Source organism: Sinohyriopsis cumingii, chromosome 11, assembly GCF_028554795.1.
Source record: "Sinohyriopsis cumingii isolate HCF-2022 chromosome 11, ASM2855479v2, whole genome shotgun sequence".
In the NCBI taxonomy this organism is placed as follows: Eukaryota; Metazoa; Mollusca; class Bivalvia; order Unionida; family Unionidae; genus Sinohyriopsis; species Sinohyriopsis cumingii.
The window spans coordinates 67,133,586-67,159,781 of record NC_142971.1 but is presented as its reverse complement, the minus strand read 5'-3'; the positions used below and the strand labels follow the sequence as shown (position 1 = coordinate 67,159,781).

At 34.5% G+C, this 26,196-nt stretch overlaps 1 protein-coding gene across 1 annotated transcript; it reads right to left on the bottom strand.

Moving 5' to 3' along the window:
- Window positions 1-664: 664 nt before the first annotated feature.
- LOC149788617 (MICOS complex subunit mic25a-like) lies at window positions 665-26,141 on the bottom strand. The gene is made up of 6 exons (XM_089974699.1): window positions 25,994-26,141; window positions 19,243-19,303; window positions 15,023-15,111; window positions 13,197-13,267; window positions 10,328-10,463; window positions 665-882 (listed from the first exon to the last, which is right to left on the bottom strand). The coding sequence occupies exons 1-6, from the start codon at window positions 26,051-26,053 to the stop codon at window positions 859-861; spliced, it is 441 nt and encodes a 146-aa protein (XP_089830825.1). The 5' UTR covers window positions 26,054-26,141; the 3' UTR covers window positions 665-858.
- Window positions 26,142-26,196: the final 55 nt, after the last annotated feature.

The following is a 26,196-nucleotide window of genomic DNA, read 5'->3' as shown; positions in this document are numbered from 1 at the left end:
TCACAATACCTATATAATCATGATCAATATATCACAATACCTATATAATCATTATCAACATCTGCTGGTCATCAATTTCATCCAAGATCTTCTTGTTGTGGGGTTTAACGCCATTTTTCAGCACACGATAGGCTATACATGGTGGCCAGTATTAATGGTGGAGGAAGAACCTGGGAAAACCCTGGAAAGAACCAATGACCCACGAGAAGCTACTGGCAAGCTTTCTCACATACCCACATTGGCTGAATCTGAGCATCTGAGCATCCAAGATCTTGTGAAGATAACCTTTAGAGCAAGTTGAGATGAAACAAAAACATCAAATGCAGGCGTGTTCACATTAGCATGCCTCTTCTGAGTCGACCAAAGGATTTAATTTCAAAGGAATATATGGCAAACAAACTCCTCATAGAACTGATCTGAGGCCTTGTAAGATAAAGCTTTATAGGAAATACAGTTGAAATCAAATAGAAAATGATGATAAGCTTGTGCATTGAACTAATAAATGAGCTTTATGAGTCCAATTTATCCAGAGCAAGAAAAACACTGTTCTACAAGCTTCTTTACAATTTTAATGAGAAATCAGAAAAATGATGTTTGTATAAAACAAACACGTTCAAAAACGTTAACTCTTAAATACTAATTATAAAAGACAATACACAAAATATATGGTCACAAAACATGCTGTCTTCCAATTTATTAATGTAAAATGTTATGTACAGTATTTGTATCACTGATGTGACAAGTTCATGAGTTCAAAGCTGACACATTTAACATACAGACATGGAGAAATACCAGCTGTTGTCACACAATACTCCATAAATCAGGATCAACAGAACTCCCTAGTGACTATTTCTCTTGTCAACCTCTCATCTTTAGGGCATTCTGGAATGGAATGAACAGTTAAATATTGAATGACAACACAGATATACAATCCTATAAGCTGTGGACCAGAGCTCTTCTTTTCTATATGGTAAAACTTGTAATAAAGCAAAGTCTTTTAAAATCAGTAATACATTAGCTGTCACTATTATTTAGCTTAACCCTTCTGCAATGAAAAATGGGACCAGATGGGGATGGGGTGGTGCCATCTGGGATTTCTGAACACCCCCACCCCCAGGGCTAACAAAAATAAAAAAATGCACACACACAATTTAGTCACTTCTCACTTGAAATTTAACCATTTTATTCTTGCACATGTATATTATGTATTTTGAGTAAATAGGCACAAAGACTTCTGTTTATGTGGTCTTTGTGGAAAAGCAGGGCTCTTTTGAAATTTTGGAAACCCCAACCCAACATTTGACCTAATTCAGCCCCGGAAAAGCCCTTCATCTTTGCCACATTCACTGTCCTCCTATTATAGAAAGCTCTTAGAACATGTGCATAGACCCAGTCTGACTCCATGTCATGGGAACATGCACAATACGGCTTAATTCTTCTTCTTTGCACCACATTTTGTCACTGGTCTGTTCAGAAACTTCTATGCATATTACTCTTAATTTGTGAATATTGCGTTGCTTATCTAAAACTCTTCTGAAAGTCCAGAATGATGACTTTCAATGCTTTTATTCATGAATACCTCCCTGCCCTCCATGAGGGTCACCAGAATTGAATTCACTTGAATATTATCCATATCACTTTTAGTGTTTACGTTTAGTATGAGGGTACATGTTTTCAATTTCATTACTGCTATTTAATGCTATGTGCATTATAAACAGCTGTTTTACCTCCTGGCATGTTAGTGGAGATTACATGTTCCTCCATTCATTAATAGTGGCAAGTTTAAATTCACTAGCAATGCTCGTTTACCTCTGTTTACATCACAGTTAAAAATGCTACTGTGAGGTTTTCACTCACTGGTAAGTAAAAAAAGATAACAACTTGGCTAACACAATATATCTTCTTTTATAGAAATTTTATTTCTGAAGTCATAAAGTGTAGGAAAGTATGGGCAAAAAAGGCCCCATGGGACAAACACACCAAATGTATTTCATGCACAAAATAAACACAAACGGATTGATGTCCAATTTATTGTTTATGGTCAAAAAGCATCTGGGACCTTGTTGGAAGAAAAAAGGTATAATTATAAAGGGAGCAAAGGAAGCGTTTTCTCCCTCCTATCACTCTGAATCTTGGGATCTAAGTATGTACCTTGTCATACCGATATCAAGTGCATCCCCTGAATCAAAGGAGGGATAGCACATTCTCTGAGGGAAAATCTGTAGCCTATCTAGAGTAGGAAACAGTTTCTAAGATTGATGTTGACAATTATGTACCTTGTCATACCGATATCAAGTGCATCCCCTGAATCAAAGGAGGGATAGCACATTCTCTGAGGGAAAATCTGTTGCCTATCTAGAGTAGGAAACAGTTTCTAAGATTGATGTTGACATCACATGTGCTCCCCCTAATGTAAGAGGGAAGAGCAGCACCTTCCATGACACAAAGTGTGACTTCTATGAAGATGGAAGAAGCACTCGTTAAGGGTTATAGTCTTATACCTGGGACCAATTGTGCCCTCACCACTGCCTACCTGAGTGAGGGGCAGCACCATCCTTAGCATGAAATTTGTTTTACCTATGTCAGGTGGATTATGCCTTATCATGGAGAGTGATTGCCACTCCATCCCACCCCAAACATTTTCCAAGTACCTGAAGTCCTTTTACAATGATGAACAGTTTCTGCTATGCCAAGAGAATATGCTTCATTCTAGCTTGTAGTTCTGTATTTCTCCCTCAGATCTGAGTCACCACTGGGTTTAGGTGACTGGTCAATGGCCACAATACCAGCCACCATTCACCAATGGGTGGTCACAATACTGAATACATAGTACACATTGGCCAACAGTCATGAAAACTCTGAGCCCACGCTATTTCCAAGAATTATGGGAATAGTGGTTGCTCACCTCAGGTGTTTTTTTAAATAGCTAAAATAGCTAGTAAGGACAACCTGTAAAAGTATTATTCTTTAACCATCTAACCCTATGCAAAATATGACACTGTAAAGTGCCACTTTGAAACAAATATGAAAATGTGTGCAAATTTTGTCTTATTTTCACATCATTATGCATCATTTTCTCAACAAAACATTGAAATTATGAATGAAAATAAGCTAATTATGCTTATTTTGCTCTTGCATACACAATTTACCTTGTGTCAGCATTGTGTGTGCAATGAACTTAATAACTGGGAAATGTGAAGTCTCAAAACACAGGAGTGAAGTCAACATAAATTGAACTGTTGCATTAAGTAATAGAGAATATAGCAAAATGATTTATTTCATTCATTTGTAATGAAATGATGAAAAAGCAGATTTGCTTTCTTACATATACTAGTAAACAAATGTACCCTCTGACCTTTGATCTGTGTGAACCTTATTTGTTCCATCCCTATTCAACCTGTAAAATTTATTAGTGACATCTAAGGAACAATTCTGGCAATTGCATTTTTAAAACAGTTCACTTTTCATGGGGGTAGGTGGCTGGTCTTGTGTGGGACTATGCTACAAATGAGTACTGTTCTACGGAAAATAAAGACATGAGAATTATTCAAGGGACTATATGTTTCAGCCATAAAACCAAAATTTAATCACAAAATAATCATACCTATGTGGTCTTTATGGTGACACTACAGATCTTATGTACTTCTGAGGTGTGACAGGTGTTAAGTTAAGTTTGAAGTTGTTTGCATTTGCAACATACACAATGGACAGAATGTTGGCATAACTCTATGCTGTCCTCATATACTGCGGCTGAAATCTCTTTACATACTGTACTTGTGAAAACTGCACACAATCGAAGCGCAAAGATAACCAAAATGGCTGCTCTCATGTGCTTGAATAATCATCCTGAATTAGTCAAAAGTACACTATCTTTTGCGGTTATTAAAACATGGACAAGAAACTTTGCCAGAGTAGGCAATACCAGCTTCTAAAAGTGCAATGAATGAATTACAAAATAATTAAAAAGCAAATAATGTTATCAGATCCTTTTTCACAATCTACTTTTGAAATCCATGAAGTAAAAATAACGAAGCAGAGCAAGCATTTTTTGATAGATGCAAAGTAAGGCAAAGTTGTATACTCTTTAACCCAAATTACACCGATCAATCATACGCCAAATAATGGGAATTAAATGTTCTTTTAACAAGAACTAACATATACTGGGCCATTTTTCAATGACCAGGATAACCAGTCAGGAAAACCTGCAAAATTCTTTTTCATTAAAAATCTAACCCTATGCAAAATATGAAACTGTAGAGCGTCACCTATACAATCAATTCATTTCAAAGAAGAACCCAGTATGCTGCCAATCTAACAATTTCAAGGGTAAATACAGTAAAAAATAAATCAATTTCAAGGGAGAAACCAGTTTTACTACTCTACTGTCTTCAACTAAGTTACAGATAAAAACAAAATGCAACAAGTTTATTAAAATTCCATAAATAATATATATCCAAAGAATACAAAATGAAAATTAAAAAGAACTCAAGAATATCATGAATTAAATCCCAAATATTCCTAAAAGTACTATCGCAAGCTCAAAAGTATAGTGTTCTGAATTAATTCCAATGGTCAATTCCAAAGTATAATTAAATGAATCCTCTCTAATTTTAACTAAACACAACCAAAAGATTGATTTGACTACACATGATAAGAATGAATAATTCTGATGTATGTGATTTGGATTTTTAAAGTAGCTTTAAAAATTGTTCAGTCTTTCCGCCATACCGTTACAATGTCTGCAGTGTAGCAGTTTATAGTGATGTCTAGCTCTGGGGCATCATGCCACAGACATGTAGCATGATGTCCCACCCAATCACATTATCCTGACACCAGGCTAACCAGTCCTAACACTAACCTCAGTGCTGAATGTCTAACAAGGCAGCTGTTAGTACCATTTTTAAAGTCTTTGATATGACTCAGCTGGGGTTTAATTCTGATGTAGACAACCTCAATATAAAAACTTATAATACAATAACAGGACTAAAATGAGGGTAAAAAGTTTACTTCCAGAAGATTGTAAACTAGGTCAGGCCTTTTACTTAAATTTTAGTAAAAAACATTACAATTACCACATAAGTTTTCCCCATGCAAATTCCTGGTCTATGTCCTAAACTCAGGTCCAAGTAACCTTGTTTACTCACTTATCTGACCAGAGATGAAGCTATAAAGCATTATAGACAGGTTCCCTATATCACACACAAAAGCTTGCAAATAAAAATAACTGAGGCACCCTACAATACAGGTGTAACTGTATCATTTATGAGTAAATTTACCTGCAATTGGCCCAATTATGTTCTATATATGTAAACTTCATAATACAAATACATTATGCCACAAATCAGATAATCTGAATGATCACCCAGTATACAATAAACAATCTCAAGGGAGAACCCATTATACAATAAACAATTTCAAGGGAGAACCCAGTTTACTGCAGATCAGAGAATTTTGAGGGAGAACCCGTCATACCTCAAATTAGACAATTTCAGTGTAATACTGAACAAACAGTTTCAAAGAAGAACCTAAAATACAGTAAATCTGAACATTTCATGGCAGAACAAAGTATATAGCAAAATAGAGACAGCATTACACTTTAGCAAATTTTGTGAGTGAATTAAGTTTTGCTAAAGAAATGCTTGCCTGCTAAAGTTATTACGAAAGTATATAACATAAATGATGAATACCACCTTAACAGACAGTTCTGTAAGTAAGCAGGGATAGATATTATTGAAAGATTGTTTCATCAGCACATTATTATACTAACGATGTCAGGAAGGGCATAGCCAAGGTTAATTCCTCATATGCAACTATTCATCATGAAGGTAGCGCACAAGCTACAAATACTTACTAAAATAAAAAGATGAGACCAAGAATTTTCCAGGAAGAAAAAAAAAGGCTTTTTCAGGGGAAAAAATTAGAATATTTAATAAATCATTTAAATATGAAAATTATTCTCTTTGATATTCTACATAATTGCAAAATATGTTATTTTGTTTGTATGTATTTACTTCTTTGTTTATATCTGAAAAACATTTGAGACGGTTGTCATAAAAAACTTCTGATTAACTTTATCTTTGTAAGAAAGTCAAAATAATGAAGTTGATCATTATAATTAAATTAGGTAGTGTTCCTGTACCTCATACATTCTACCTCAGTTTTTAGTATGGCCAATATGGCGGAATGTATGAGTATTTGTAGCAGCAAGAATTAAATGTTAATATTCTCCTCTTAATTAAGCAATGAATCATTCTGATGATATGACTATGAGGAAAACATAGGCAATAAATCATTCTGATGATATGACTATAAGGAAAACATAGGCAATGAATCATTCTGATGATATGACTATGAGGAAAACATAGGCAATGAATCATTCTGATGATATGACTATGAGGAAAACATAGGCAATAAATCATTCTGATGATATGACTATGAGGAAAACATAGGCAATGAATCATTCTGATGATATGACTATGAGGAAAACATAAGCAATGAATCATTCTGATGATATGACTATAAGGAAAACATAGGCAATGAATCATTCTGATGATATGACTATGAGGAAAACATAGGCAATGAATCATTCTGATGATATGACTATAAGGAAAACATAGGCAATGAATCATTCTGATGATATGACTATGAGGAAAACATAGGCAATGAATCATTCTGATGATATGACTATGAGGAAAACATAAGCAATGAATCATTCTGATGATATGACTATGAGGAAAACATAAGCAATGAATCATTCTGATGATATGACTATGAGGAAAACATAGGCAATAAATCATTCTGATGATATGACTATGAGGAAAACATAAGCAATGAATCATTCTGATGATATGACTATGAGGAAAACATAGGCAATAAATCATTCTGATGATATGACTATGAGGAAAACATAAGCAATGAATCATTCTGATGATATGACTATGAGGAAAACATAGGCAATGAATCATTCTGATGATATGACTATGAGGAAAACATAGGCAATAAATCATTCTGATGATATGACTATAAGGAAAACATAGGCAATGAATCATTCTGATGATATGACTATGAGGAAAACATAAGCAATGAATCATTCTGATGATATGACTATAAGGAAAACATAGGCAATGAATCATTCTGATGATACAACTATGAGGAAAACATAGGCAATGAATCATTCTGATGATATGACTATGAGGAAAACATAAGCAATGAATCATTCTGATGATATGACTATGAGGAAAACATAGGCAATAAATCATTCTGATGATATGACTATGAGCAAAACATAAGCAATGAATCATTCTGATGATATGACTATGAGGAAAACAGGCAATAAATCATTCTGATGATATGACTATGAGGAAAACATAAGCAATGAATCATTCTGATGATATGACTATGAGGAAAACATAGGCAATAAATCATTCTGATGATATGACTATGAGGAAAACACAAGCAATGTATCATTCTGATGATATGACTATGAGGAAAACATAGGCAATAAATCATTCTGATGATATGACTATGAGGAAAACATAAGCAATGAATCATTCTGATGATATGACTATGAGGAAAACATAGGCAATGAATCATTCTGATGATATGACTGAGGAAAACATAAGCAATGAATCATTCTGATGATATGACTATGAGGAAAACATAAGCAATGAATCATTCTGATGATATGACTATGAGGAAAACATAAGCAATGAATCATTCTGATGATATGACTATGAGGAAAACATAAGCAATGAATCATTCTGATGATATGACTATGAGGAAAACATAAGCAATGAATCATTCTGATGATATGACTATGAGGAAAAAATTAATGCAGCAGATTTCTGGCATGGGTTGTTCCAGTAAAACATATACTGTTCCCAAGGGAAGGCACTTTCAATTTCAACCAACCTATGACAAGCAATTTAAACAAATTATGATCGACTATCTGATGTATTTTAATCAAATAAAATTGCCTGAAGCATATTATTTTACATATTTTCTGGTTAGTGGGTGGTAGAAGCTAGGCTAGGTACATATGTAATGACATCTGACTGGATGTAAACTACTGAACTCTTATAGATGATATAATCCACTGCTATTTTATTTGTTGCATTCATTCTTTTTAATCAATCACATTTTGTTCTTATTTTTGTTTGTCTGATACTGTGAAATCACAAATTTTCTTGGAGGCTTATTATCAGGAGATGCCATGGTTTAGTCCCTTAATACCTACTAAGTTAATGTCAATGAATACAGATTTTATGATAGGGATTTCTGGCATTCCTAATGACCATATATGTTTGCTTATTTCAGTGGTCGCTATGTTTTTCTAAATCTTCTGTGTCCTGTCATGCAGCTTTTAATCTGAAATCAAAGCTAAATCTAGTATTGTTTTAAATGCTTTGTCAGTGCATGTCTTGTGATTGCTTGCCTCTCATTGGACAGATTAAAATTCCACTCATGTATGAGAATGTTGCCAGTACCTGTGGAAGGTCAGTGGTTCAACCCAGGTGATCTTTGGTGCCTGAAAAGTACTTAGGGGTTTTCTTCAACAGTAAAACTGGCTACCATATACAGATTCTCCTGAGATGAAAATGATGTAAACCCCATAGTCATCAAACTGAGATGAAAATGATGTAAACCCCATAGTCATCAAACTGAGGTCTAGTTTCTAAATGACCTCAGGCAAGACCTATAACAACACACCAATGCCTCATGTGCTTGAGTGGTATAAGGTGCGCACCTTTACAGATCACTCACACATCTCACCTGTGTCAGTGAGAGTTTGAGATTGATTGATGTGGGTTTGTGGTCTTTCATGGTTCTTCCTCCTCCATATATACTGGCCACCATGAATAACCTATTATGTGCTAAAAGAATGGCATTAAACCCAAAAAAGACCAAACCAAACCAAACCAACCAACTAATCAAGTGCAACACCAGTTCATCATTTTTTCCACAGCTGCAAGAGTTCATCAATTTTGACCATAGTAACTGTTTTTAAACTATGAATATCGTCAATTATGTTTTTTTGACATTTATCTGAAAAGTCATCATCAGTCAGTATTCATGGTTTTATAGGTTAGCAGCTTGTGTCAGTTTCAGGGGCGAGCACAGGATACTGAGAAGCTTTTTTAAACCTGTATCACATGCAACCAAAACTTTAACATTTTTAGTTTGCAAATTTAAATTTTTTCTAACCAAAAATTGTCTATTATTCTATTACAGATTATTCAAGCTATATTTAGCAGTATCTGGAAATGTGCAATCTGTTAAGTATTTTAACAAACAAAATCTAAAAATGCATAAAAATCTGATAACTCTAGACCAATGAAATCAAATAACCTGGTCAAGTTATCTTCCCTGCAGAGATGCTGTCAGGATTTTATCTAAGGGAGGGGGAGGGGCTCATCACCCATGTCAAAATACGGGGGTGGGGGAGACAACAAAACATAATGACATAATGGGGAGGGGGGGGAACAGCCATAGTTCAACATTTTGCCCAACACTTAAATATCCATTTCTCTCGCTGCTCCTTTCTGTCAAGGCTCTACTGAAATAACAAAATCTTCGAAAGATGTCGGGGGGCCCCGAGTGGCCGAGTGGTCTAAAGCGCTCTTCGTTACGGATCACTGCCATCTCACCTCTGTCTGCGGCGGTTCGAGTCTAGGATTCAGCCAATGTGGGTATGTGAGAAAGCTTGCCAGTAGCTTCTCGTGGGTCGGTGGTTCTTTCCGGGGTTTTCTCGGGTTCTTCCTCCACCATTAATACTGGCCGCCATGTATAGCCTATCGTGTGCTGAAAAATGGCGTTAAACCCCACAACAACAACAACAACATCGAAAGATGTCCCCTCTAGACGAATAGCGATTATCATCTTTATGTCATAGGGTACAGTCACATGAGGGGTTTCTTGGTCTGTTTGGCAGAAAGACCATAGGCTTACACCATATTTGATGATTAAATGTGATATTGTCAAAAGAATTATATCTCTTCTTTTCTAACTATCATAAAATCTGACTCTAATTACATACTTGGTTTAAAGTTGATAAAACTGATTCTAAAACTGATGATGATGTTTGTTTCTGAGTTGTCTAGGTTTCTCATTCAAGGTTTAATATAATAACAATGACAGATTGCTGGTATCATGCAAAGAAATGATCTTATTGATGTTTGACCATAACGTTATTTGAAACTCCCTGTAATTCTGAGTAGCAGAACGCCGTCCCCTAAATGATCATTTCAAGTCTCAATTGGTGAGCTTCACAAAATCTCAAGCAATATTACTAGTTAAATTAAGTACTGTAATACATTCTAAACCTCACCTGTCTAGCTGTTTCTACACAAGCAGAGAACTTTTTGACGACTTCCGAGCAATGAAGAGTTTGCTTGGGGTTGGCCTGGTAACAATCAAATACCTCTTGTTGCAAATCTTGTGCAACTGGGGAACCGGTTTGTTTGCTGAAAAAAGGAGAAATGTTCTTTAAAAAATTACATTTTCATATCATCTGGCTTGATATCAGTACTAAGTAAGAAATATTTTCTACTTTAAATTCAAGCAGAACAATGTCTAAACTGGAACTGATTAAGTACCTTAATATCTACTATTAGGAATGAAGCAATTTAAAACACACAGCAGAAATGTTTAATTATTGTTGCAAACTATAAGCACTAAATATTTGTCTTAAATTGAAGAATGATCAAATATGATCCATTTCATAATTGGAATGCAGTACAGTAGTCCCCATCTTGAATGGCCCCCCTGACCAGTGGCCACCCACTCCTTACGGCCAGAATCCATTGGCACCGACGAGTTTGTGTTCAAAAGTACCCCTCACGAAAGGCCACCCGGCTAATGCCACCAGCATATTAGTGCAATAATATACAAATTACACCTCACTAGAGGCCACATTTTATTTTGATATGTATCCAGAACCAGTATTTTATTCATAACGTGTGTTAAGTAATCTGATTTGTTTCCCGATGTCAGGTTTTCGTTACTGAAAGAAGTGTTGACTAAAGTCCATGTACCACTAAGTTAATATTATATCATTTATGCCTCATGAGAAGCCACATTTATTCCATAAAGCCGAGCAAGACTCAAATTGTAATCTATACACTTTGTAAGTACATGTAATCCAATTAGCCTTAATGATGTGTTATCATAAGATGTCCGGTTTAGTCACTTTGATAATTGTTAAGATTACAATTATTGAACAGTAGTAACAGCTGAGAAGTGGCAGCATCGATGTACAATACACAAGTCAGCAGGAAAATGGTTTGATAGTCTTTATGGCTTCCCTTAGTAAGATGTTCGCTTTGATAATTAGTGGCTAATACTACTGACAATAATTGTCAAAATTACAAATCCTAACAGCCGCGACGTCAAATCTGTGTGATGTTAAATGGTACATATCAAAGCCGTTTTGGCTTCACTCACTTAGTGTAAAGAAATGTATAAAAACAATAAGGTACCAGACTGTGACTAACAAATCACATGACAAGATCACTTCCTTTAAAAACACACGGCAATTTGTTTAGATGCATAAAAAATTGTTTTATCAGTATTGCAGTTGGCAATATGAATAACTTACTACAAAAAGATCAACATGTCATCAAGGAAAAGAAAAATGATCAGTTCAGAAGAGAGAGTAAATCAACTGACCGAGAGGTTCGGGGGGGGGGGGGGGGGAGGGGGGTCGAGGATCCTTTGCAGAAAATTAATGTCAGAAAGACTCAGAAAAACAATATCATGAAAGATAAGGAAACAATTCTGCAGAAGTGGGAATGTTAAATGGACAGAGAAAGGAAGATTGTTTGAGCCAGGAGATGTTTGTATCCTGGTTTGAATGACAAGAAAAAGCAACAATTTTGTCAGTTGAATTGGGATATGATGACTTTCCTGCAAGTAACGGATGGTTGCACAGATTTCAAGTGCGACACAATATTAAGTGGAGAATCAGCTGATGTTAATAAAGAAGTTGTCGAAGATTGGAACAAAAGACTAAACGATATATGCAGGGATATGACAGCATGGATATTTTTAATTGTGACGAAACTGGTTTTTTTATATAGATGATGTGATCTGTAACATAATTATAAAGACAGTTTTAAAACTTTATCAATGGTTATTCATAACATTCTTTTGAAAACATGTTTGTTTTTCATTTATTTCACAACATGCATGTGATATTTTAATGAAAATATGAAATGTTTTAAAATTAAATGCACTTGTGACTTTCTTCATATGTATTTACTATTCACATTTGTCATCCCCCTTTAGAAAGGCCACCCTCATTATAAGGCCATTTCCCTGCTACAGTAGGGGAGGCCTTATAAGAGGGGGACTACTGTATAATAAATATATGGTGAATTCTTCATCCTTTTACATTCCATGGTTGGTACACACCATCAATTTTTAAAAAACCCAAAACAATGAATAATGATATTTCTGTACATCTTTTCCAACCCATGAATTTGAGAACCAACAAAAATGTAACTTTTCACAAAACTGCAAAATTATAAACCAAGAAAACTAATGAATTCTGGGTATTTTAAATATACTGAAAACAACAATGATATATTTTTAAATAGCTGTAAATATATTACACTATAATGACTATATCACCATATGATGGTTCCATGCCAAAATTGATGAGAATTTATATATATATTAACCAATACCTGATACTGATAAAACAGCATAAAGGGAAGGACTAAACATATCAAATCCATATTCCACTGCAAAAATGTAGACCAGTGCTTAACAACACAGACAATGCATATGACAAAATCACAGTCAGAAAAGTGACAACTATTTCTGGCTTTTCCACTATAGTAAGCTCCACAAAAAGACTCATGGGTCTACACCTTGTTTGTACAAGGACTTTCCACTAGGATGGGCTCCATAACAGACCCATTTGATGGCACCATATTTGTACAAGGATTTTCCACTATGATGGGCTCTACAAAAAACCCATGAGACTGCACCACCTTTTTTGTACAAGGATTTTCTACTAAGGTGAACTCCCATAAAAGTTACATGGGTCTGCACCTTATTTGTACAAGGATGTTCCACAGCAGGTGTTCCTAAATCAAACCTTTAAAACACTAGAAAGAAACCCACATGCACAGTTAATTATGTTTGTTTCCATCACCCAAATTACAGCTAAGACCTAAACTGGTTCTACATACAGAAACTTTTGCTCCACTTCCTGTACAGCTCTGGAAAACTCCTCTAGACTAACTCTTTTTAGCGTCTCACTCTGGAAAAATAAACAGAATATGATAAACTGAAAATACAAGTCCTGGAGAAAGTGTGAATGGTTGGAGCAAAAGAAGTAAACAAGTCAGGTATTTTATTGACTTTCTAAAGAGACTAAATATTTAAGCAAGCTGCCATAGGAGACTATTTAAGAGTTCAATGTTGTTTTTTCTGAGTTTATGGTAGTATAAACTGTCAGGTGCCAACTCACACAGCAAATAATGCCTGAAGGGCATTATGTGAGCTGTGTGAGTCAGCAACTGACACTTTATACCACGATAAACTCAGAAAAAACAACGTTAAACTCTTATAATTGAAATTTCAAATATTTGTTATGTTATTTTGTTTGCATCATTAAAAAACAGAAATCATAATTGAGCATAGTAATACATGTTAGGGGTTTTCTGCTACATAGCTATTCATAGCACTTGGGATTGTCCTGCTTTATCATAATAAGATCATCATAACACCAGTCCTTCAACCAATGAAAACCAAATTTATTATTTTTTAAAAAATTTGTAAGAATGATCTTTTCCTTTACTGCTTACTTCATGTCTGCCTTCACTGGCAGTGTTTATCTTATGCTGTACATGTGACTCTATTTATAGAAGTGGGTATTCTTAGAAAAGTAGTTCTCCTTACATTTTATACAGAAATGAGCGCAATTCATTTTGATCACGTGTTAACATTCTGACACATGGAAATGTTACTTTCCTTTACCAGCTACTGGCATTGCAATTATTATAGAATATTCACCATGTTTAAATTTAATGAGATATTTTTACAGTCCATATATTTTACGACCTGTCTCAAAATTGGTGTTAGGTCAAGTACCATTTATTTTAACTTGTGACTTTCCAATAAAAGACACATCCACTATGCATCCATTTGAATAATTACACACTATGTAGGAGAGCCGCAAGCAATTTGAAATGATGGTGACAGCAGGTGGTCAAAGAATGGCCATTACAATGAATTTGTAATGATGGTGACAGCAGGTGGTCAAAGAATGGCCATTACAGTGCAATTTGAAATGATGGTGACAGCAGGTGGTCAAAGAATGGCCATTACAATGAATTTGAAATGATGGTGACAGCAGGTGGTCAAAGAATGGTCATTATAATGCAATTTGAAATGATGGTGACAGCAGGTGGTCAAAGAATGGTCATTACAATGCAATTTGAAACAATGGTGACAGCAGGTGGTCAAAAAAATGGCCATTACAGTGCAATTTGAAATGATGGTGACAGTAGCAGAAATAGGTGGTCAAAGAATGACCAGTACAATGCAAAGACAGTGGCACCATTCACCGATAATTGATTATTGCCAATCTTCTATACAGTCAAATTTCATGAAGGACAATAAATATTTAAAAAAATATTGGAGTAAAATATCAGTCTGAAATGTTGATAAAGAAACCTCAATAATTATCAGAATGGATAGTGCTAGTAGGATTATAGGTGAACAGTCTTCTCATTACTGTCTGCCACCGCTCTATTCAAATAATGGTTATACAAACAATGGATGAATGATGTTGCAATTTTTGAAAATCCAGTACAATGAAAATACTGGACCAGGGTACAAAAGATGACATAGAAAATTGGTTATTAAAAAAAATGGGCCTGGCAAAAACCTGTTCAACATTCTTATTAAAGAAATTTACATTGCAGAAAGCCTGCACATTTTGTCTAGTGAATCTCATGTATAAACATTTCAGTCACTATTCCACTCAAGGTCTATTTTACAGCCATCATACCTTCTCCTCAATCTGTTTTAATCGTTGGTAGTAAGCTTCAAGTTCTGCTGAGCTAGCCTCTGTGCTTGGTTGCAACCGTGGACTAGGACCTGTAAACAGGGATTTCATTTACAAACAATATCAGACCTAGTGATGTTATCAAATAAGTGCTAATGAGAATTCCATTCTCTCCTATATGAAATATACATATTCCATCTTTCTTACTATTGCAATTGAAAACTACAGACCAACAGACAGTAAGAGCTATACTGTTGCATACCTTAGATTTTCTGTCTAATTCTAAGGGATTAGGATTGTCATTTCATCCATTATCACATGGCCTTCTTAGTGAGGCAGTTTACTAGACTGGCTGAATTTCAAAGAACTAGTAATTGAAGTACATTTTTACCTGATTTCCCTCAACATCCCTTGAAATAATGAATACATAACTATCTATTACAATTCAAAGTGTGTATTGTGACTTATTCTAAAACAACTATAACATATACCATTTTATACTCTCAATCACTCTTAATTTAGCATGTAGTTCTTTTTTTACCATTATTAAGGTACACAAATTTCCTGTGCCTTAGTAGTCTATTTCATGTGTTTATGCTTAGCTTAGAAGTGTGTGTGTGTGTGATTTGGATTTTTAACACAGCTTTAACAATTTTTCAGTCATATTGCTATGATGATACAGTGTGGCAGTTTATAGTGATGTCCAGCACTGGGACATCATGCCACAGACATGTAGCACGATGTCCCACCCAGTCACATTATCCTGACACCAGGCCAACCAGTCCTAACACTAACCTCTTAATGCTGAGCGCCAAGCGAGGCAGCTGTTAGTACCATTTTTTAAAGTCTTTGGTATGACTCAGCTGAGGATCTAACCCATGACCTCCCGCATCTGAGGTGGACGCTCTAACCATAGGGCCACCGGAGCTGCACTTAGCTTAGAAGAAAAAAATGAATAAATTGGCAAAGATCTGATAATTATCAATCAAAAAATGTTTGACATCGGTTTTGAGGACAATATTCTTCCATATTTATTAATGAAAGAAATACTAAATCACATGCACTAACACCCACTGAGAAAAATACTGAATCACATGCACTAACACCCACTGAGAGAAATACTAAATCACATGCACTAACACCCACTGAGAGAAATACTAAATCACAGGCAATAACACCCATTGAGAGCAACAGTAAATGATTGTTGTTGTTGTTGTTGGGTTTAATGCCATTTTTCAGCACACAATAGGCTATACATGGTGGCCAGTATTAATGGTGGAGGAAGAAACCAGAATTACCCCGGAAAGAACCACTCACACATGAGAAGCTACTGGCAAGCTTTCTTACATACCTACATTGGCTGAATCCGAGACTCAAACCAGTGTAGACAGAGATGAGTTGGAGGTGATTCATAATGGAGAGCGCTTTAGACCATTCGGCCACTCATGGCCCCAATAGTAATTGATAAGTGCAACACAATAATCAGGAATGACACATCAGCTGTAAGAACTACTAAATCATCAGGCATGACACAGTAATACCTACTAAAAAAAAAATACTGTTTCCTCCAGACTTCATTTTACTACCAAATTACAGCATTGTGGCACTGTTCTAACAAAGAGAGGTAACCCATTCTGATGCACATGATGCAGAGCACAAAAACAATCTGGATGTGATACTTTTCTCTGTGTTGAGTCCTCACCTTCAGGACCTCATATTTCTGGTCCTGAACTCATAGTTTTCACATAATAATCTACACCCTTCTATATACAGAATTCTCTGTCGGGGGAGAAATATAGCCCCAGAATTGCACTGTAAAAAAACAGCTCTGTCTGGGGAGAAATATGGCCCCATAACTGCACTGCAAAATCCTAAAAACAGCTCTGCATTTCTGTCCTAATACTGAAATGTGTCTCTCACTAAAAATAAAGAAATTTGTTTACCACATTTCACACAACTAACAGAGGACACAATTAAAAAAGTCAGAGCAGCCATTTGGAACAAAATCTGATACTAAACTGGTATTCCAACAGTGATAGATTCTTGAAATAAACTTTTTGATGTGTCAACATCCTAAACTTGTCAAATTCTAGCATGTGTTAAGCAACATTATCAAAGAAGGAATAACTGTTTTTTGTTTTACACTGATAAACTGATGCTAAAACTATATGAGGTCTTATAATAATAATAATAATAATAATAATAATAATAATAATAATAATCGTATTTCAAACCACAGTCCATTGATACATACAGTGCATAAAAATCACAAGTCCTGAGAAAAACAACACACAATTTGTTCCAACAATTAGTGGCAAATAGTACTGTACCCTGCTATGAGTCTATGCTCTTAAAAAAAGTAACAGAAAAGAGTGACAACAAGCTTAGAAAACTTTGTAAAAAAATTTAGTTCCCCAGAATACAAAGTGAAAAATGAGAAAAAAGAACTTATGGCATTGCAAATTAAATCCAAATTATAATCCAAGAATTAAAGGCACAAGTCCTAGTAATAAAAAGTCCTGAATGAAACTTAGTTCAAGTCCCAAAGAGATCCAAAACTTAAGGCAATGACATGTCTGTTTTGGTCAGCAAAGTGCAGATGTGTCAGCAGTCTCTTGTTAAATCACAGAAATATCATTCCAAGTTTTAATTCAGTACAAACTCTAGTGAATTTCTTTATCCAATAATTTTTTCAGAGCACTTTTGCATTTCCAGAAAAAATAATCACTTGAATTCAATAATTTGAAGAAAATAAAATTCAGCCCAAACTGGACACAACATAATATAACTTAAAGTGCTGTATGTTAAAGCACAACTGGTAAAATCTTCACGGTCACAAAATAATATAGTTTTCTGCTTGACCTCAAGTCACATTAGCATTTTCAAAAATCAACCACTACCTAATGGAAAATAACCTTCTAGAATGGTCTAATGAGCCTTGTTTACTTACAACACAATAACCTATAAAATTCACATGGTAATCTCCAAAACCCTGACCCTGATCAACACATTTATCACTTCTTGTTTACCTGAATAATAATTTGGTTAATAAGCTCATACACATAGAGTATAATGAAGCTACTTTTAGTTGTTTAAATAAACGAAATAAAACAAAATCAATCAGGTCAAGCAGAAATTAACTCAATTTTGGACAAGGTCAAGTCCAGCACGCAATGTTACATTACAATAACATGTAATGAAATTCAAATTTTTTTTAAAACTAACAGACAAACAAGTAAATTAAATATACATAACACTTCCCCTCATAAAGCAAAAGAGTTAAGCAACTCATCAAATACATATGTGGTAAAAAAACATAAGATTAAATCTCATAAATGACACAAATTATACATGAAACAATATATTTCTATATACGTGAAAGTGCATCTGCTTTTAAATTGTCTTTTCCCTTGATAACTGAAATATTCTCAGCATGTTTTTTATTTTTTAATGTTTTTCTAATTTCATGTTTGTTTTTGTAATAATATTATTATGTTTCTTTGGCACACAAAACATCACTCTGTGCTGCCTGGAGAGCATATAAAAAAGCCAAAGAAAAAAGATAAAAGATTGTTACAGTTGACTTTAGACTGAATCGAGTGCACTCATTGTCAAAGAACCATAAGATGATAAACTGTATTGGCTGACTGAAATGTCCAATTGATTTTGAATATCCTGGACATCATAGTGGATTATTAATTGAAAACACACAAATAATCAGTGAAAACAATGCTGCATTTATTTCCAAAGGGGCAAAAACTGAAAACTCAAATAACCAAAATAAATTTCTAGAGGGGAATGGTTACTAGAGCATGAGGAATTCAAATACCAGTACAGATTACTCATGACAGGGGTGGCTGATATGGACCACAGGTACTAGGGTTGTGGATTTATTAATTTCTGCAACAAATATTCACTTTTCCAGCATTATATATTTTGAATCATTGCATGAATCAGACTATAGCATGGTTTGCAAGTTTCCTTGTCAACAAGAAATAAGTCCTGAATACTGGACACAGTTGTTTTAGCAGACATGGAAACAACGGAAAACTGTGTTGTGGTCTAAGACCACACACGATCTGTTCAAGCATGAACTGCTGGAAAATACAATATATATTGCAAAAAATAATAAATCATGACATGAGTGAGAAACAGGTAAGAGTATTTTTTGTAAATGACCCCACTTTTTCATTTCTGGTATTAACACTGTTTAAGGTGAATACCTCTTCTTGTTCCTTGGGCATCTGATTCACCCATTAGACGCTTGGACACTGACTCTGTAACCTGAAAACAGAACAAAATAAATCTGAGATTACAGATGCTAAAATGAATGAAACCAACTCGCATGATTGGTACAGACTGACCACCACATTATCACTTTGGTAAGCATTTCACTGGCATAAGAGTGAAGTGTTTAAGGAGAAAAGATTATCCAGATGAGCGATCAGGCTTTGTGATACCTGTGCCAGATAATTATTGCTAATTTGCTATCCTGCAGTTAGTGATTTTGGGAGTGGATCAGTAAAACCCTGCAGTCACTAATCCATTTGTGGCAGCGAAAATTACCATTCAGCATCTATCATAACAGTTAAAACATGGCAGTGAGTCTGCATTCCTTTTAATGGCTAATTTGTCTGTTTGTTGTGTGAAGTGAGTATATGTACCTACCAACATCCGTGCAATTGATAAGGTACCATAAATGCTTGCAGTGCAAATGGACAGGTATTACACTGCTTATCCAGTACATTAGTATGATTATTGTCAAAACAGTCTTCATGCATGTGACACTAGCCTGGTGAACTGCTCCCAAGCATTGATCTCACTACTGATGATAACATAAGATATAGGCTAGTATTGTCCAATTGGAAAAGACTGGCAGATAATTCAAAATTATACTGAATGATATGTCTTTAATAAACATTCAATACATTGTGCTTTGACAACTGTAAACTGTAAATATGTGGAAGTATTTGCAAGGTGCACAGCTTCCACGAAATGGAAGAAACCAGATGTAAGAGACAGAAAGAGTGAGAGATATAGTGAGTGAGTGATCACAAATGATGAAGAGAAAAGTCTAAGAAAGTACCAGAAATGCTGGCCTAATGAACACAAAAGACTGCACAGATGGACTTAAAAACTCATAAATCATTCCTGGAATCACACAGTGAAAGCTCCCTACACATAATGGCAGAGGAATTCAAGAAATCAAAACAGAATGTTGGTTTCTCATAGCAGAGCTAATTGTGGCATCTTTGAACAAGAGGACGCTGAAGAAACATGAACATGAAATTTCAACTTTGCATTAGTCTTGTTGGTGAAAAACAATTGTTATTGTTTTGAGTCAATGCTAATAAATAAATAAATGCTGAATTTAAAATGTAGGCACCTTGTTTCATTTTAGCGGGAACAGTGAAATTTAGATAGAATCAGTGAACAGTTCAGTATGGTGATCCCAAAGGTTTGTGAAAAAAATCATGATTTTGAATATTGTACATATACATACATAAATATATAAATGTTATAAAATATAAACACATCAACTTATCTTAGATAAGTTTTTCCATTAAACTGCACACAAAAACCGACCTTAACTAATTAAAAAAAAACAAAGGTCACTCGATCTAGATAACAAATTGATTCTTTGCCAGGAAATTAATAAAGATGTTGCTGTCCAAGCTTGATTCTGAGGTGACTGTCAAGTTTACATTTTGTTTCTTTGCTGGACAGTCAGTAGAAGTGTTGCAGACTAAGCTTGTGTGGTCATTTTGTTTTCCTAACTGCTATGTCTAGAGCAGGCATGGGCAACTACCTCCAGGATATGGGAAGGATAAATGACTTTTAAAGCCTTACCTATGATGTAAATTAAAGGATAAAATCATGTCAGGAGCTGGATCTGGCCCATAATTTGCCCACCCCTTCTCTACAGTCAGAAAACTCAAAGCAACAGAGATTTATTAAGCAACCTCCTGGGCTAATTAAAAGTCTATAATTAAATGTTTGCCACCTCCACCCAATGACTAATTAAAAGTCCTATAATTAAATGTTTGCCACCTCCACCCCTGGACTAATTAAAAGTCCTATAATTAAATGTTTGCCACCTCCAACCCTGGGAGTCTGTACTACAGACATAATATCAATCTCACACTGCATGATTTATTTTGCTACGTCAGCTCAAGACACCGTCAAAACAAAATATGTGAAACCTTGTCTAAAAAAAGAAAAAAGAAACAACTAACTTCTGTTATCATCCTACAAGACTTATTGGGGACCTAATCAAATAAAACGTCACCATCTGACTTTACCAGAAATGCCCATTAATTTACTTATTCTTAAAGACGTAAAGTTAGCTTGTTGTCAATTAACTTTTAAAAAACTGTTGACCATAACTGGTTGAAAATATGTGGTATAGTTTCCTGAAAGAAAGAAAAAATTAGTTTTACAAATAATTAGCTGAAATCAATTAATTATGGAAGGATTATACGCACATTAAATCAATAGCCAATGATCTCAACAGAATATATTTGATAGCATCAGGGTAAGCATACAGCAGCATCAAGTTTTCAAAACAATACTTTATCATCATAAAAAAAATATTAATATCAATGAAAGATAATAGAAGTACATAGTATTCTTGATTTTCAAACACCATTAGTCCTTAAAGTTAAATAAATCATATCCAGTAAGATATATAAAAAAAAATCACCTTTTCTTACATGGATAAACTAAGGTTTACAAGCCTACACTATATTTTTTTCCCTTATACAGGATTTACTTTGTAAATATAAGAGCAACATATGGGTAAGATGCAATTTTTTCATGAAATCTAGCTCATCACATTTTCTGGAAAATAAGAACTGCAACAACAACCACTACTACTATTACAACTAAAAAAACAAATAACAAACAGCAACAGTGCTCTAGTAATGGATAATTCTGAACTGTCAATCAAACTGAGCATATTGACCAATCAAAAATATGTATAGATTTCACTGCATAGTTACACATTACTATCCCTGTATTTGCTCACAAACACAAGACCACGCTTGATTACTCTCTCATTACACTGCTGAGAAATTTGAAAGATTATTTTAAAAAATGGTTCGCTGTTGTGCCTGGGGCACATGTGATGCAGACTGTCATTATTATGAACAGATTCAAGAGGGAATTTTCATTAAATTTTCCTAAACCAAGCACCAACATGGGAAAAATATATGCATCAGAAGTGACGCATTAGGCATAATCATATTTCATATACAAATACACAAAACTGCTTTTAAATAATCATAGTATTTGTTACACTTGTGAAGATGTTGAATACAATTTTATGCTAATTGTATGCTTATGATTGAATTGTATATCTTATTTGACTCATGCAATAAAGAGACTATTTGTATACTTGTTTTTTATTCTTTTATTTTTATTACCTTGTTTTCCTTTTTCTTTTAATTAAATCTGGAATATCAAAATCCTGCATTACTAGTGATGATTAAATATTCTAAACTGACTATTTACTTGTAACTAGTTTCGAGCTGACAAACACACCACCCTATACTTTAAATTCTGGAATGGCCCCAATCCTAAACATATCTATAATTGCAAAGTTTAATTTTTACATAAATTATTTTAAAAAATTTAAATTTAACTATTTTGAATACAATTTTTAGTATGTAAGGTTTCTTGAAATATATTTTAAACTTATGAAGAGGTGAAACTAATAAAATTTCTATTTTGATATTATTTGGCTTGGGACTACAAATAAGCTGTCTAATAATATCAAGTTTTGTCCGTGACTTGAAACAAAACTAATTTCTTACAAATTACAGATTTTGAAACACCTGCATAATGTTTGGATATAAATGAAACAAAATAAAACAAGTCATATTAATTACCAAACCAAGGTTTAATATGATGCAGTTATATCCCATTAAAATGCCTGTAGTAGCTTACATCAATATGCCATTATTATTTCCTTTTTATTTTTAAGTGATTATGATAAATGAGCATTTTACATGAATCTGATTTAATTTAAATTTATTGGTTTATCAATGATATCCCAATGAAATATTTTATCCATCCAACTAAAGATACATGTTGATGCCTCATAAAGAACGTAAAACATTCCCTTCAATATCTTACGCAACTTTGTATAAAGTATTTATGTATTTATTGTAACTTTAATATTTGTTTTCCTAAACATAATGAAATTATTAAATGTAGATACAAAAATACTTAATTTATTCTTACATGACAATTATACATATACGATATATATTTAATGGGTGCAAACACATAACAAAAGCTTTATTTTAAATTTAAAAAAAAAATATTGAAGCCCTACTAGAAATTCTAATAATTTAATAAGTATGCCTAACTTTGCAAGAACTGAAAGATTTTTTTAATTTGTCCTCTTCAGGCAAAATTTTATTTTGAAGTTTGTCAGCATGTACGTCCTTCTTCACAACTATTTCAGCTCTGACCTGATTTTCGCCATCAAAAATTAAGTTCATGAATATATCCTTATGCGTTGTAGTTCAAGCCTTTCTATAATACACAATTTGAATGAATCTTGCAATCAGGTAGGATTGTTTCAGAAATATTGTCCAAAATATTTTATGCTGAAATCTATTGCTGATGCTTCTGGATCTGCCATTTTTACAATAGCTTGTTAACTAGTGGGCAGAGCTTTTCATACGATGCTGGAACTATCCATTGTACACCACCCTCTTTCCTGGCCACATTTCAACAACTGGTCACTAAGTAGACTTGAGCCCAAATTTAGCAACATGATGAATTTAACATCCAATCCAGCATTTTCACCCAAGGATAAGAAGTCATCCATTTAGTGACACTAGTCTCTGATACTCACACCCTGGCCAACATGGAGCTAGCCTGGTACTAGGTAATTAAGCAATGAATGTTTCAAGTGGTATGTCCATTTTTAAATTGAACATTAGGAATTTGAATAACTTAAATAATAATGTTTAACCATCTGAGCTGGTAATGGAAATAACTGAATTGTATATAACACATACTACCAGTAGTACACTCCATTACCACTGACCAATAACATCACCATATCTGTGCAAAGACAAAACCAGCTTCAAAGACTGCACATAATCAGTCAGGCCAAGGCAGATAAAAAAAAAATATAATAGTGAAGTGAGTGAGTTGGTGAGTTATCTTAATTACACACTCACAATGTAGTCCTACATGTAAGACCATGATGCTGTTATTTACATTTTGGGCATCAGGGTCTTACTGCCTAAGTAACAGTGCTGTGCAATGTGTTTGGATGTCGACTAACATCGTAATGAAAGTCAAATTTTCTACAAAGTAAAGTCATAATGCTTTAGTCAGACTTTACTTACTCTGATGTCTTTTCTCTAATAAATTCAAATTCTCACAAAAGAAATGGACCTGTTTTCAAGTTTTGTTGGCCTACATTTCAGCTGACTGGAAAGTGATGAAAGCCAGGAAAGCCAAAATCGGGTTAAGTTGAAATATTATTCTTTAACGAAATGAATAAAAATATACTAACATGAAAATGCCTCCATTTGCTTGTGTCACATTTTCATTCTGCCAGGACAAAGACAGCACAGTAAGTATATTAATTACACATAAATTATTGGAAGTGTGTCGATATATGCTGCCAAATGTGTGAGATATTCCTGAAACTTTGACTAGTCATTCTGATGTCAATGACATCGGAACACACTATACAAGGCTGTTATTTGGATTGTGAGTGTGTGTGTGATTTGGATTTTTAACATAGCTTTATACAATACTGCAGTCATATTGCTTCGATGTCTGCAGTGTGACAGTTTATAATGATGTCTAGCTCTGCGGCATCATGCCACAGACATGTACCATGATGTCCCACCCAGTCACATTATCCTGACACCAGGCCGACCAGTCCTAACACTAACCTCTTAATGCTGAGCAGCAAGTAATGCAGCTGTTTAATTGGATAGTAAGACACAGCACTAAAACAAAACCAACATGTGCTATGTCTTACACTGTAGGACTAACCGACAATGAGGCATGTCTGGAGTTATCTCAATTATACACCCACAATGAGCCATGAATATTTGTCACTTGAGTGATTGAGTAATTGTCTGGAGTAATCTTAAGACTGATGTTTGAAGTAGATGACATGATATTTAACAGATTCATTTTTAGTGGATATTGAGAAAAATGAATGCACATAAACACTGGCAGATAGTGAATCAACTGCTTGTAATATATTATGGAATGATCTAATAGAATATCAGGACCAATAAGGTAAAGACTCTGTGAGGAACACCAGCAGCATATATGAAACATGATTAAAATATGATATCAACAGCCACACAATACACAGTAGTTCTGTTCTGACAGGGATAAATACTAAAAAGTGAGTGTTCTTTAGGATTTCATGGATGAATAGAATTTGGATAATACTTACAATCTGGACACCATATTCAGTCAGTTGAAATGCATTAAATGATAGCAAGCAGCCCAATAATCCATATTCAAAACAAAATGTACCCTTCAAAATGTAGTCTTTATTATTTATACAGTGTTCGCTGTTACCAGTCATGTGAGAAGATAAAGAACAAGGCAGAAAACAGCTGGCTGGTCTACAATAGATCCTAGACAGAAAACAATTATGTTCCATGTTTATTGTGCACGTATCTTATTATACTCGGAATTATCAAGTCGTCTGGTTTTATACCCTACTCATATGTGTGTTGAAATTCATGATATAATTTTGTAAATCTCCTGATGGGCCTTTTGGGGCTCTAACAGGTATTTGTGATGCCAGATAGACATGAATGTGTACCCGTCCGAATCTGTTTAGAACGGCATTTTACCCTGCAACACAGTCTACTGTGTCGGATGGAGGGGGAGGGGTTGGTGGAAACAGCTATTTCGATGAAGAACGGTAGGCTAAAGTTTTCGACAATTTCTTAGCTGGTACATACATACAATTACCTTAACAACTCCATCTAATTCCGTTACAGTCACACTTCTTGTGCTCTGATTGCCCCCCATTTGTTAAATTCTATCCAAAGGGTTAATCAACCGGCTTCACCTCGAGAAGGTCAATAGCAGCGCGCAGCAAATAGCTAGGTACGGACAAAAGCCTTTATTTACTTTTTGATATTATAGGTATCTAATTATATTGCCACTGTATT